This window comes from Lissotriton vulgaris, chromosome 4_1 (assembly GCF_964263255.1).
Source record: "Lissotriton vulgaris chromosome 4_1, aLisVul1.2, whole genome shotgun sequence".
Taxonomy (NCBI): Eukaryota; Metazoa; Chordata; class Amphibia; order Caudata; family Salamandridae; genus Lissotriton; species Lissotriton vulgaris.
The window spans coordinates 9,697,905-9,710,858 of record NC_141691.1 but is presented as its reverse complement, the minus strand read 5'-3'; the positions used below and the strand labels follow the sequence as shown (position 1 = coordinate 9,710,858).

General features: G+C 45.4%; 1 protein-coding gene across 1 annotated transcript in view; it reads right to left on the bottom strand.

Annotated features, from left to right (window-relative positions):
* LOC147718201 (vomeronasal type-2 receptor 116-like) overlaps positions 1-11,326 on the bottom strand; it is a 144,126-nt gene extending 132,800 nt beyond the window's left edge. Inside the window, exon 1 of the mRNA XM_086967164.1 lies at positions 10,894-11,326. Coding sequence (XP_086823290.1) covers positions 10,894-11,326 — 433 coding nt within the window. The remainder of the gene's footprint in view (positions 1-10,893) is intronic.
* Between the last annotated feature and the right edge of the window lie 1,628 nt (positions 11,327-12,954).

Sequence of the window (12,954 nt, the reverse complement as noted above, 5' to 3'; positions counted from 1 at the left end):
TCTCCCGAGCGCTCCCATCCGTGTTGGGTGACGCCCACTCATAGGGATCTTCCAATTAGTGCTCACCGATCATGACCTTACCGCCCGACCAAAATAAATACGACAAATGCTAACTAAACTAAAAATACATTGGCCACTATGACCGAAAAGCATGTTTATAAATGGACGTCAAATCCGAATTTCTTTAATCATCAAACTTACAAAATTAGACCAATCTTTATTACACATTCAACATCAATACGATACTAACACAACCTGTAAACGAAATAGAATTATCGATCAATTTTATTAAAACAACTGGCTGTCTTCAGGGGCTGGTGGGTGGGTCAAAATTGGCTCTTCGTTCCGTCTCGAGCTCACGTGCAGCGAGGAGGTGCAGCTTCAGAGCACAGGAACAAGAGGATGTCTTCTGGTCTTGCGTCCCTTTTTATCCATCTTCAGGGCGGGCGTAAACCCGCCCCTGCCTGCCCCGAGGGCGTGGCCGGCCGCGTCAGTGTCTAGGCCAGCCCACTCTAGGGCGGGAAAACGCGCGCCCCGGCTACGCCGCTTCGGGCATACCAGCCGAGACGCGCCTCCCGCCCAAAATGGCTTCCCGGGGGGATCGAGGCACTCTGCCATACGTTCGGGGGGACCTAGTGGTCGCCCCTTTCCATATGGCCGAGATACCCGCCACCCCCTCTCAACACAATCCCCAAAGGAGGGAAACCGGAAACAGTTCTTGAAGTTTTTGGAAGTGGGAGGGAGTGACCCTCCCGGCCGTATTTATTAAAACAAAAAATTAAAACATTAAACATTTCATATTAATGTACAATTTCATTACCACATTGCGATGTTTGGCTAACCTTAACAGATTCTCTAATACAGAGGTTCTCCTAGCCGAACTAACATCCTACAAAACATTTTCTTGAAATATTGAAATTGTACATCCTAACGTTTAAGGGCCAACGGCAAGGTCGTAACCGGTGTCAAGATCCCTAACCAGACATACCCCCCCCACTTGGGAGGGGCGACAGCACTGAGGCGTACTCAAGTGCAACTACTACCAATTTCCCTTTGACTTGACGAGGGCACCTATTAACTCGACGCCAGTTAAAGGTCGTTCGAAGACTCGTGTGAGGTATCTAGAAGGTATCGTGGACCTCCCCCCAACCCCACACAACTTACCGCATCTGCCGTCGCAGATGTCACTGGCCCCGGGAAATTCCCCAGGAGGGGGCTGTAACCCCTCCTACACAGGAAGGGGCCTTGACCGCCTTTCCTTTTTTTTCGGCGACCCATCCTTAGAAGGGACCGCCTCCCCGTTGAGGGGCCAAAGGCCACCTCTCCCGAGCGCTCCCATCCGTGTTGGGTGACGCCCACTCATAGGGATCTTCCAATTAGTGCTCACCGATCATGACCTTACCGCCACAGGCCGGATAGTTGACCGGCTATCCGGACCCCCCACAAAAACTCCTACCTAAAGGTCATGTGTCAACGATTTTAACCATGCTAAGAAGTCTCCCAAGAGTAACTCATTCCCCACCCGAGACAAATGCACACCATCCCCCAAATACATACTGTCATCATTAATACAGCTGTGAGAAATAGAATGCAATGTCCTGGAACGGAACAACCTACTCACTTTGTTGTTAAGCTTTCTAACAGAATGATTCAAAGCAGGAATAGAGATAACCCCCCGCCACACCTTTCGTGGAATCAAATGGGACCATGCAATTGTGCACCCCGGAACTCTCCTCGCCAACCAACTTACCGTGGAAAGCATTGCCTCCAGGAGTAGTCGTCTACCGGTGGTGACCAAATCATTGCCCCCTACATGTACTATAACTATAGACGGCGGTGACCTTGTCCGCCCTAACAAACCCTCGAAAAATGTTTGAAACTGGTCAATACAGAGACCGCCTCTTCCGTAGAAGGACATCCTGTACCCGTATTCCCCAGCTACGTGAATCATGTCACCTGCTTTGAATACGTCCGCGGCACGCCTCACGTATGAGTGGCCCACGACCCACACCTCCTTTTTCACAGCCGGTGACGTCTGACCGCTGGCCCGGTGTAGGGTCGACTGCATAGTCCGCCCCGCCTCGTAGGCTTGCGTAACTGAAAACCAAACAAAAACAAGAAGCGTGAGTACATTATTACAGCTTCACAACATGTGCAACCGCACGTATCTCTTATAACAATTGGAGGACCAACGCCCCACTCGTTTCACTTGCTCAACATTAAGACCCCTGGCTGTAGCTTCCGTAGCAGCCCCTATCCGAAAGGAATGGGTCCCAAATTCGCCCGGGTTCAAGCCCGCAGCGGCAATTGACATCGCAAGCACCCGCTGAAACTGAAATTTCGTCAGTGGGGTGGCGTCTGCGTGTCTTAACAAAGTCCCCCCCCATGATGCCACCCTTCGTGCTAGGTAATCTTCTAAACACTTTACCGGACACATGGAGGACCCAGGAATCCTGCGTATGATGACGCAGTCACCCATCCCATCTTGATCAGTCTTGGACCTTACAAAGGAGACAGTCATTGTTTCTCCCTTGATCTGAACGTGTTCTTGGCACAAACCCCCTGCCACATCCAGTTTGCTCCTTGCAACTAGTTCGCTTACCCGCATTGCCCCGTGAAATGCTAGCGTAAAAGCGGCTCGGAACAGCACCGCCTCAAACTGAGATGAACATGTGGCCGGGAGTGTGGCCAACAACTGGGACAATCTATCCAAACCTATCGGGCGCCTTTCATCTACTCTGCGACCCTCAAGGCGTTGCCACCCACGCAGCGCTTTCTGTACAACGAAAGACGCTGTCGGGTCCTGGATAGCGTGTGCTCTGGCAACAAAGGAAATGGCAGCACGATGCCTCTGGGCCGTAGCCACCGATTTCCCAGCCCTACGTAAGGACATCAGAAAATTCACTACCCATTCCTCGTGACCCCAAAGCCGCTCTCTATCAGTCCCCAAAAAGGCTAAATAGGCCCGAAACGCCCCTTCGTATGCCTTCCTTGTCCTTGGTGCTAGACTCTCTCCCACGAGGTGACGAAGTTCGGGGCACCGAGAGACCAGAGAGCTTCGGGAAAGGGTGCCGGCTCTGGGTCCGCTGAGGGGAGGAAACCCGAGAAAGCCTGCATTTGAAAACGAGACAATGCGTCAGCCGCCTGATTCATCACCCCTGGAACATGCTTTGCTCTGAATAGCACGTTCAATTGCATACACAGTAAAACAATTTCCTTAAGCAGTCTTAAAATCAGTTTACAACGTGCTGCCTGACTATTGATACACTCGACCACGGTCATATTGTCAGACCAAAATATGACAGAGTGATCTTTGAACCCTTCGGGCCATGTTCTCAGGGCCACCAAGATGGGAAACAGTTCCAGGAAAGCAATATTACTCGTCAGACCATTCTCATGCCACCATGTCGGCCATCTTTGTGCTGACCACTTTGTGCCGAAGATGGCGCCAAAACCTATGCTTCCTGCTGAATCCGTCCATAGCCCTAGCTCTTCAGAGGACACGGCTGGTTTATTCCAGACGACGCGACCATTAAAGTCTGCCAGAAATGCTAACCAAATACGCATGTCCTGGCGGACCTCAGCCGATAGTCTTGTGCGATGATGGCCCTCTCTTAGGCCGACCATCGCCTGGGCAATTGAACGGGAAAAGGGGCGGGCCATTGGTATCACCCTCAGGGCAAAATTCAACTGTCCCACCAACTGCTGTAATTGTTGCAGCGTAACTTTAGATGCCGTTATACACACTTGCAGTGCTGCCCTGAACTTCAACACTTTGTCAGCTGGCAAACGGAAACAACCCTCACTGGAGTCCAACTCGATCCCCAGAAACTCGAGGCAAGTCGTAGGACCCACTGTTTTACCCGGCGCCAATGGCACACCAAACTGTTTCATTAACACACAAAATTCGGCCAAGGCCCGGCCACATTCAAGATCATCAAGGTAATGCATTACATATTCGAAACCCGTTTTCTTTGTGAAGACCCATTGTAGAAAACTACTGAATTTCTCGAAATAGGCACAGGATATGGAGCACCCCATTGGCATACACCTATCCATGTAATAACAACCCTGAAACATGAATCCCAGGAGACGCTGGTCGTCTGGGTGTACCGGGAGCAATTGGAACGCTGACTCGATATCTGACTTCGCCATCAGCGCCCCGGGCCCCAGGCGATTCAAAATGGCTACGGCCTCATCGAAGGATGCGTACCGCACCGAACACACTTCTGGATCGATTGCATCATTTACGGAAAGCCCTCGTGGAGCTGACAAATTATGAATCAGTCGGAACTCTCCTGGGTCTTTCTTGGGGACTACCCCTAAGGGAGAACAAACAAAATTCTGAACCGGTGGTACACTAAACGGGCCGGCGACCCGACCTCGTGCAATCTCTTTACGGATCTTATCCTGTACTACGGGCGTATGCTGCAGGACGGAAAGTTGATTTTTGCACTTCTCCACACCCCGAAAGTCCCCTACCGGGATGCGGAAACCATACGAAAAACCGTTCCGCAGCACCCCAGCAGAAGTACGATCCGGGTATTCACTGAGCCAGGGAATCATCGCCAGGGTATCAATCGGGGTTGGTAAAGGCGCCCCTCGGACTACGTTAGACCTGTTTGGCGCCTCCTCTCCCCCCATTATCACCCGTTCTGGCTCTGCACATGGACTCAGGATGGGACGACCCGCAACCACTACATTCATGTTTGAATTTACACGATCCCTGGGGTCTAGTACATTTACCTCTGTTGAAATTAAAGCAGAAACCCCTTTTTCCAGTATTGCCGGCAGGTTTCGAGTAATCGTCGTTACCCGTACCTGATCGAAAGGGCGTCCCCGCATATTGCCGGGAGGATTCGCCAACATTACTTCCTACCAACGGCATTTTTAACATTCCTGTCTCCTTCATTTTATCCCAAGTCAAAGAATCATAACAATCCCAGGTTAAACTTTTATTATGCTCCTTTGCCTTTCTGAAAAGATTATCGTAACAGAACCAATGGTTACCCTGGTGCGATGTCGAGTACCCCATGATTCGTGATTGATAGATTGGAAACTCGGAAAGCAACTCAGGCCTACGCTCCCCCAAGATTGACGTAAAAATTCCCCACGCATTGCCCCAATTGCCAATATTCTCATTCACTTTAAAGGCGGCCATTTTTGCGCGCCAAACACTCGGGTGCATGAGGTCCTTTTGACTCTTAACATGCTCCACCTCATAATGATCAACAAGCAACGAGAAAATGTTCACATACTCCCCTGCCCAAATCTTTTCCTTAATTGCCAAAGGAACATGTTGACCCAACTTTTCTCTACGAGAGGGTGTTGACTCATCCCTCGCTATCGGCAATGGCCGCTTACCTGCACCGGACGCCGCCTCTGTGGTCGTACTCGTCCCTTGTGGCTTGTCTACTACTGCAGCCGGCGCGGACACCTTGGCTGCATCCCGTTTATCGCGCAATTGTTTCATTAGCGCCTGTGCCTCGGCAGCCGTGGCGCCCTCACTACTGTCGCCCAACCACGCTGCAAGCTGTGCCGCCAGCTCGGGCGGCATATCCTCATTGGACACGGGGGTGACCACAACGGGAATCGGATTCCCCTCCTCCGGCACGGGAGTTGGTGCCTCGAGCGGGGCACTGGGACCCGGGATGTCTTCTCCCGCTGCTCCCCTTTTGGGCCTCTTGTTTTTCCCTCCCGGGGCTGCCCCCGCCAAAGGACGGTTAGGTCCCCCTTCCTCGTTCTTATCCACCCGCTTCTTTAGTTCGGACATCTCCTTCATGAGAACACGCAGCATCTGTTCAGTTGTCATGCGTTTTCCCGCCTTCCTCGGCATTCTCCAACAGAGTAACTGTAAAACAAACAAGAACGATTAAAACGCTCAAAATTGGCTCTTCGTTCCGTCTCGAGCTCACGTGCAGCGAGGAGGTGCAGCTTCAGAGCACAGGAACAAGAGGATGTCTTCTGGTCTTGCGTCCCTTTTTATCCATCTTCAGGGCGGGCGTACACCCGCCCCTGCCTGCCCCGAGGGCGTGGTCGGCCGCGTCAGTGTCTAGGCCAGCCCACTCTAGGGCGGGAAAACGCGCGCCCCGGCTACGCCGCTTCGGGCATACCAGCCGAGACGCGCCTCCCGCCCAAAATGGCTTCCCGGGGGGATCGAGGCACTCTGCCATACGTTCGGGGGGACCGAGTGGTCGCCCCTTTCCATTATTTATTTATTTTGAACCCAAACACCAGTTTGCCACGACGCGTTTCGGCCAAAGCCTTGATCACATGACGCAGTCATGGGGGCTGGCCACCCATTTAAAGTGAAAGGTGCATGACACGCAAATGGACATAGAGGAAATACTTTTCCTATATATAACTGCATAAATGTTTGTACAGTCTAGGTTAGCACTATAAAGGTTGTTTAAACCAATTAACATTTCATAATCACCGTATAAATACATTGGCTACTGTATGGTCATAAATTCCATATGTTGTATATGGAACAACCTAATCTATAGGAGAGGTTAAAAATTGTGCATTGCATGTTATAAGTAAAACTGCAACTATAAATAGCTAAAATACCATAAAACTGTGTAATATTTACAACTGGATCTAAAACTAATCAGTTAAATCATGTTTAAAATATCAACCGTATACTAAAATAGCAACAATAAGATATGTAAACATAATACACATTAAAACCTCTCTGGAGTGGACCTGAAATGACAATTAGCATTTAATAGTACGTCTAGCCCATGTGGGCTGAGGTCCCGGTGATTGTGCAAATTGCGCAAGTGCAATTGAACCTAGTTATTTGCAAGTAAAATTTGCGTTAAAAAAATGTGATGTAAAGTGCTACCAGTGAATACATATAAGGTGGAACTAATCATGATAATATACTTACAGATGTACAATTTCAATATGTGTTAAAATCATCATGTGGAGATCAAAGGGAATGTTATCACAAGCTGTAAATATATATATATATATATATACATATATATATATATATATTCACAGAAAAAACCATAGGTTATAGTGGATATATAGTTAGGAATTTGCATTTACAAAACCTTGAAAATTCAATGAAAAAACCATTGGTTTTAGGCCATATATAGTTAGGAATTAGCATTTACAAAACCTTATTTTACTCGCATAAAACCATTGAAATTCCATATATAGTTAGAAGCGCTAACTATATATCGCGCACCCGCAATCCACTGCTGATGATGTCACATATTACATCATTGATGACATGGTCAGTGACATCACTGATGACATCACTGATGACATCTCAAATGACATCACTGATGACATCACTGATGACAACATCCAGTGATTGTATGTGTCTGTAAAGTTTAAATATGTTTTACATATTGAAGAATGAGTGGATGTATAAGTGTCTGGATGAAGAATTTAGTAGGTGCATGACTGACTGTATGAAAGAGTGATTAAATGTGTCTCACTGAGTGCATGGGTTAGTGACTAAACTGTCTTAATTTGTGCATCAGTATGTTTGTTGTTGTGTAAGCTGCTGCATGTGTTGATCAGTAGCTATAAGAGTGGCCATATGGGTTATTGATTGGTTGCCCAAGTATTTGAATGGGAGGCTGAGTGTGTGTGTGGGTGGCTGGGAGGTGCGTGACTCTGTGCATAGATGTGTAAGCAGTTGATTCACTAGGAGTATGAGTTCAAGAGTGCATGTGGAAACAGCTATATGGGCGGTTGACTGTGCATGGGTGTGTTGGTGAGTGAATGGATTTCTCATTGCTACATGTGCAAGTAAGTACGTATGTAAAACACAATACATGTGAGAGTTGAGATATATAAATAACTGAACATAAGAGCCAGTGAATGTGTGAGTGGCTGTATCGATCACTGTGAGCTTGTATCAGGGATTATATAAGAGAGTAAATATGTGTTATTATATGTTTGAATAAGTAAGATGTGTATAACTGTATAGTTGAGGAAATGGAGGTGTGATTGATTCTTTGCATGACTGATGAGGTGTGTGAGTAACTCCATGGATGAGTGACAGTCTGTGAGTGTCTGTTTATACTGAGTGTATGTAAGGTTATATTAGAGTCTGAAGAGGTTCATTGTATTATCACATGAGTGATGTGATCAGTGATGACAAATGAGATGTCATCAGTGATGTCATTTGAGTTGTCATCAGTAATGTCATCAGTGATGTCATTTGAGATGTCATCAGTGATGTCATTTGAGTTGTCATCAGTGATGTCATCAGTGATGTCTTTTGAGATGTCATCAGTGATGTCATCAGTGATGTCACTGACCATGTCATGAATGATGTAATATGTGACATCATCAGCAGTGGATTGCGGGTGCGCGATATATAGTTAGCGCTTCTAACTATATATGGAATTTCAATGGTTTTATGCGAGTAAAATAAGGTTTTGTAAATGCTAATTCCTAACTATATATGGCCTAAAACCAATGGTTTTTTCATTGAATATATATATATATATATCCTTGCTCCCAGAAACACCAGCCTGCTGCACTCTGATAGCGGGTGCTCGTTCAGCGGGGGTGTACCCGCTCGACAATCACTGCTCCCAAGTTTCACCAGATCCCGCTCATCTGGTAAAGAAACAGCACTCACAAGGGAGGGTTCAATTTAGTTTTTTATTGAAACCCTTCGCACACAAGACGCGTTTCGGCAATCATCCTTTGTCAGTTGTGAAACAAAGCCCATGGCGATCTCGCCGTTTTTTATATAACCATGCAGCGCCAAACGTGTATAACAGTCAACACCATAGAAAGAGGACAATTCCTTTTCATAACCATTGCCATTTTGTAATGTGCAAATTGTACATATACTAATAAATGCATGATAGTACATTGCTTGCTATATATCCGGCGATCTATAAATCTTTATACAACATCAATGGCAACAGTATAAGACTTATTCATCCATACAATCAAGCCCTGAATGGGCAATTCCAAACTGTGATTCATGCATTTCTCTATGTTATCCCGCCCTGTATGGGCTGCTTACCCCTTTCCCAGATGTTTACTCTCACATTTTTTTAACAACGTACAGGGTCCCAACAACAAGTCTATGTTCAAAATAATTATTACAAATCTGCTGAAAACGAGAATTTCCTGATTAACTCTTGTACTGTATACATTTCATTTCATTCCTGTACTCTTTTTCCCTCATCCCAAATGTACTGCCAATTCCTCATTGCTGTTAAGACCTGTCGGGCTCTTCGTTTTGGAGGTCTATTATATAACGTGATTCCAGCCGTCTCAATTTGGAAAGCCGATCCCCACCCCTAGGATGTATAGGTACACTGTCGAGACAGAAATAGGACAACAGGTCCCTGCTGTGCCCATGTACTTTGTTAAAATGTCTTGCGATGGGGTATGCCTCATCAGTGTTATTAATAGCCCGCATATGCTCTAAAATACGCAGTTTGACAGGATTGATAGTACTGCCGATATATCTCAGCCCACAGGGGCATATCAGACAGTATATTGCATATGGCGTTGAACAGGTGAGGAATTTTTTGATATTTTTGGGTGTGCTAAGACATGGTATCTTGTATGTTAAAGTACGCTTACTGATTTTACATGCCTTGCATCTACCACAAGGATAAAAGCCATTTAACTGGGGCATTTTCCTGTTATTCTGTTTAGTGGTATGATTGCTATGCACTAGATGGTCTTTTATTGCCTTAGCTTTTCTGAAAGTGACAAGCGGATTGGAAGGTAATTCCTTCCTTAGAGTCTGATCAGTCAGCAAGATATTCCAGTTCTTCCGCAGTATTCTTTTCAGATCTCCTGCATTATCCAAGAATGTGGTGATTAGTCTAAAGGTTCCTTTCTCATCTTTAGCTCTGTCCTGTTCTTTTAGTAAATCACATCTAGATAGCCTATTGACTCTCCCTAAAGCATTTTTCAATACTCCTTCGCTGTACCCTCTTGTTCTGAAACGATGTATACATTGTTGAGCAGCCTTCTGGAATTCTGAGTCATTGGAATTGTTCCTATTTATCCTTAACAGTTCACCGTAAGGGATGCTGTTCTTCAATTTAGTCGGATGGTTACTGGTAGCGTATAATGTAGAATTCCCTGCTGTAGATTTTCTGAACAATTCCGTATGTAATTGTCCCTCCTCTATGTATACAGTAAGGTCTAGGTATTTTACACTGGAGACACTAATCTCCCCACTAAATCTCAGATTGACAACATCGTCATTCAATACTTCTATGTATGCTGCTGCTTCTTCAACTGAACCATCGAATATGATAAAAAGATCATTGATGTATTAATGCCATGCCTTAATTCTATCATTCCACACTTGGTTAGTACCAGCCCAGGCCACCTGCTCCTCCCACCAGCCAACAAAAAGATTCACGTAGCTGGGGGCGGAGCAGGAACCCATGGCCACACCCAGTAGTTGTCTAAACAGCTGCCCATTAAACAAAAGGTTGTTATTATTTAGGCTGAATGTCAGAAATTCCATTACCATTTTGTTATGGTCGTGAAATCTCAATTTGCGAGTATCCAAGAAGCTCTTTATTGCTTGCAAGCCATCCTCATGTGCTATGCTAGTATATAGACTGGCAATATCAAGTACTAACATGCAGTATCCTTCTTTCCATTCGATCTTATTTATACAGTTCAAGAAATGTGTAGTGTCTTTTAGATATGACTTTAATGAAGTCACGTATGGAAACAAAAAAGATTTAACATATATTGACAAATGTTCTGTTAGGCCGCCTTGTGAAGCCACAATCGGCCTGCCAGGAGGGTTCAGTTTGTCCTTATGTACTTTTGGCAAGTAGTAGAAAGTGGGAGTTGTGAGATTTAAACATCTGAGAAATAAATATTCATCTGTGTTGAGCATATCTATCTTATACCACTTCGTGATCATACTGTGGAAATCTGTGATGCTCTGTTGGTAATCTCGATCTGTTAATTTCATATAGCATGTAACGTCATTCAATTGATGAAAAGCTTTCATTTCATACTGGTCTTTGGTTAACAGAACAATTTTCCTCCCTTTATCAGAGGGTTTGCAGATCAGAGAAGAATCATCGCATAATTCATTTAAAGCCTTAAGTTGTGATTTAGAAAAAATTCCCGATTTGTCCTGAAATTGAATGTTACGTCTCAAAGGAGCCAGATCTTTGATTACTGCATCCAAAAAGGTGTCTATGGCATCAGATGATGTTGGAGGCATTAACGATGAAGCTGGTTTGAACGTACTTATGCCCCCTTTCTGTTGTATATCCCACTCTGCCAGTAATTGAGTGTTCCTCAAATCTGTTTCATTTTCTTCATCTACTTCCATTCTTAGTTCTTCCATAGTTCTAATGCCACCCAAATCTTTACAGGAAAAGATTGATGTGTCATCTATACGTGCTTCTGTTGTCAGTGATTTCCCCAGAGTGGGTTTAAGTTTGAAAAATTTGTGGAGCTTTAATTTGCGCGTGAATTTAAATAAATCAATTCTGGTCTGTGCAAATTCAAGTTTATTCTGTGGACAGAAAGATAAACCCAGTTTTAGAATCGATTCCTCTTCCTTGGTTAGTACTTTAGGTGTTAGATTGATAATCGTCAGGTTGTCTTCTCTCTCTAAGTCCGTTTGTTGAAATTCTTTTTGCTCCGAGTCACAGGTGGTGAGCCTTGAACTTTTTGGGCCCCGCACTCCCTCCTTGTCTTCCTTTTGCTGCTCTTTTTTCCGGGGGTTTGACCCTGCCTCCTTCTGTTTGTTGTTTTAGCATGAGTTTGAAATCCACGTGAAAAGGAGAGGGTTCCTCCTGGTTATCTTCTGTTGAATCTTCATCTGCCATTACTTCTGAATCAGATGTTTCAGGTACAGTCGCTATAGGTCCAGAACTGGTTTTGCGCAGTTCTTTTCTGGGATTATCATATTTTTTCGCAAAGGTCAATACTAATCTGTAATCCCGTTCATCCCTATCAAATTTATCTTCTTTCCTTTGTTTAATCTTTTGTTCATATGTTTTCAGACGTTTTTTCATTAATTCTCGTTTATCATTTAGTTTCTCTTGTTCCGGTTCCTTAAGTAAATCGTCCTCAAGATCTTTAATGAGGGCTAGAGGCTTGTCTTGGTCACTCCATGCGAAACGTACCAGGATAGCCAGCATACCCATACATGAGTCAGCTGTGTGTTCTGCCCAAGCATCTAAAAGTAGGGGGTCTGGGTTTTCATACGCTGGCATCATGTAAATCCTTAAACCTCTAGGTACACGTTTAACTTCAATGTAATTTTGGAGGGAGGTTACCTCCCACAATTTCCTTATCTCCCTCTCATATAAACGTTCCAATGTGGTCAATTGCGCATTGAGGTTCGTGGAACTTCCACTCTCTTTACTAGGACCGGCTTGACTTGCCCCATTACGCTGCTTCTTTTTAAATATTCCTTGCGATTCTTCCTCGCGCTCAGTTTGACAGTACACATCCAAAGTTCAAAAGCACTGCATCCGCATTGTGTTACTATTGTGCTTAAACCCCTTTCGCTATATGCGGAACGCTTAATATGTCAGAGTTCACAGTGTGCCTCCGGCACCTTACCGAGTCATATCCAGGGTCCCCGTCTTCCGTTTGTCAGTGGAGGTGGACCTTTTTCGGTATCAGTGCTCCGGGTGGTTCAGTATCTCCGTATCCGCCAGTGTCCTCGTTCCACACGGTGCAGCTAGAAATTCAAATCCTTGCTCCCAGAAACACCAGCCTGCTGCACTCTGATAGTGGGTTCTCGTTCAGTGGGGGTGTACCCGCTCGACAATCACTGCTCCCAAGTTTCACCAGATCTCGCTCATCCGGTAAAGAAACAGCACTCACAAAGGGGGGGTTCAATCCAGTTTTTTATTGAAACCCTTCACACACAACACGCGTTTCGGCAATCAGCCTTTGTCAGTTGTGAAACAAAGCCCATGGCTTTGGGATGAGGGAATAAGAGTACAGGAATGAAAT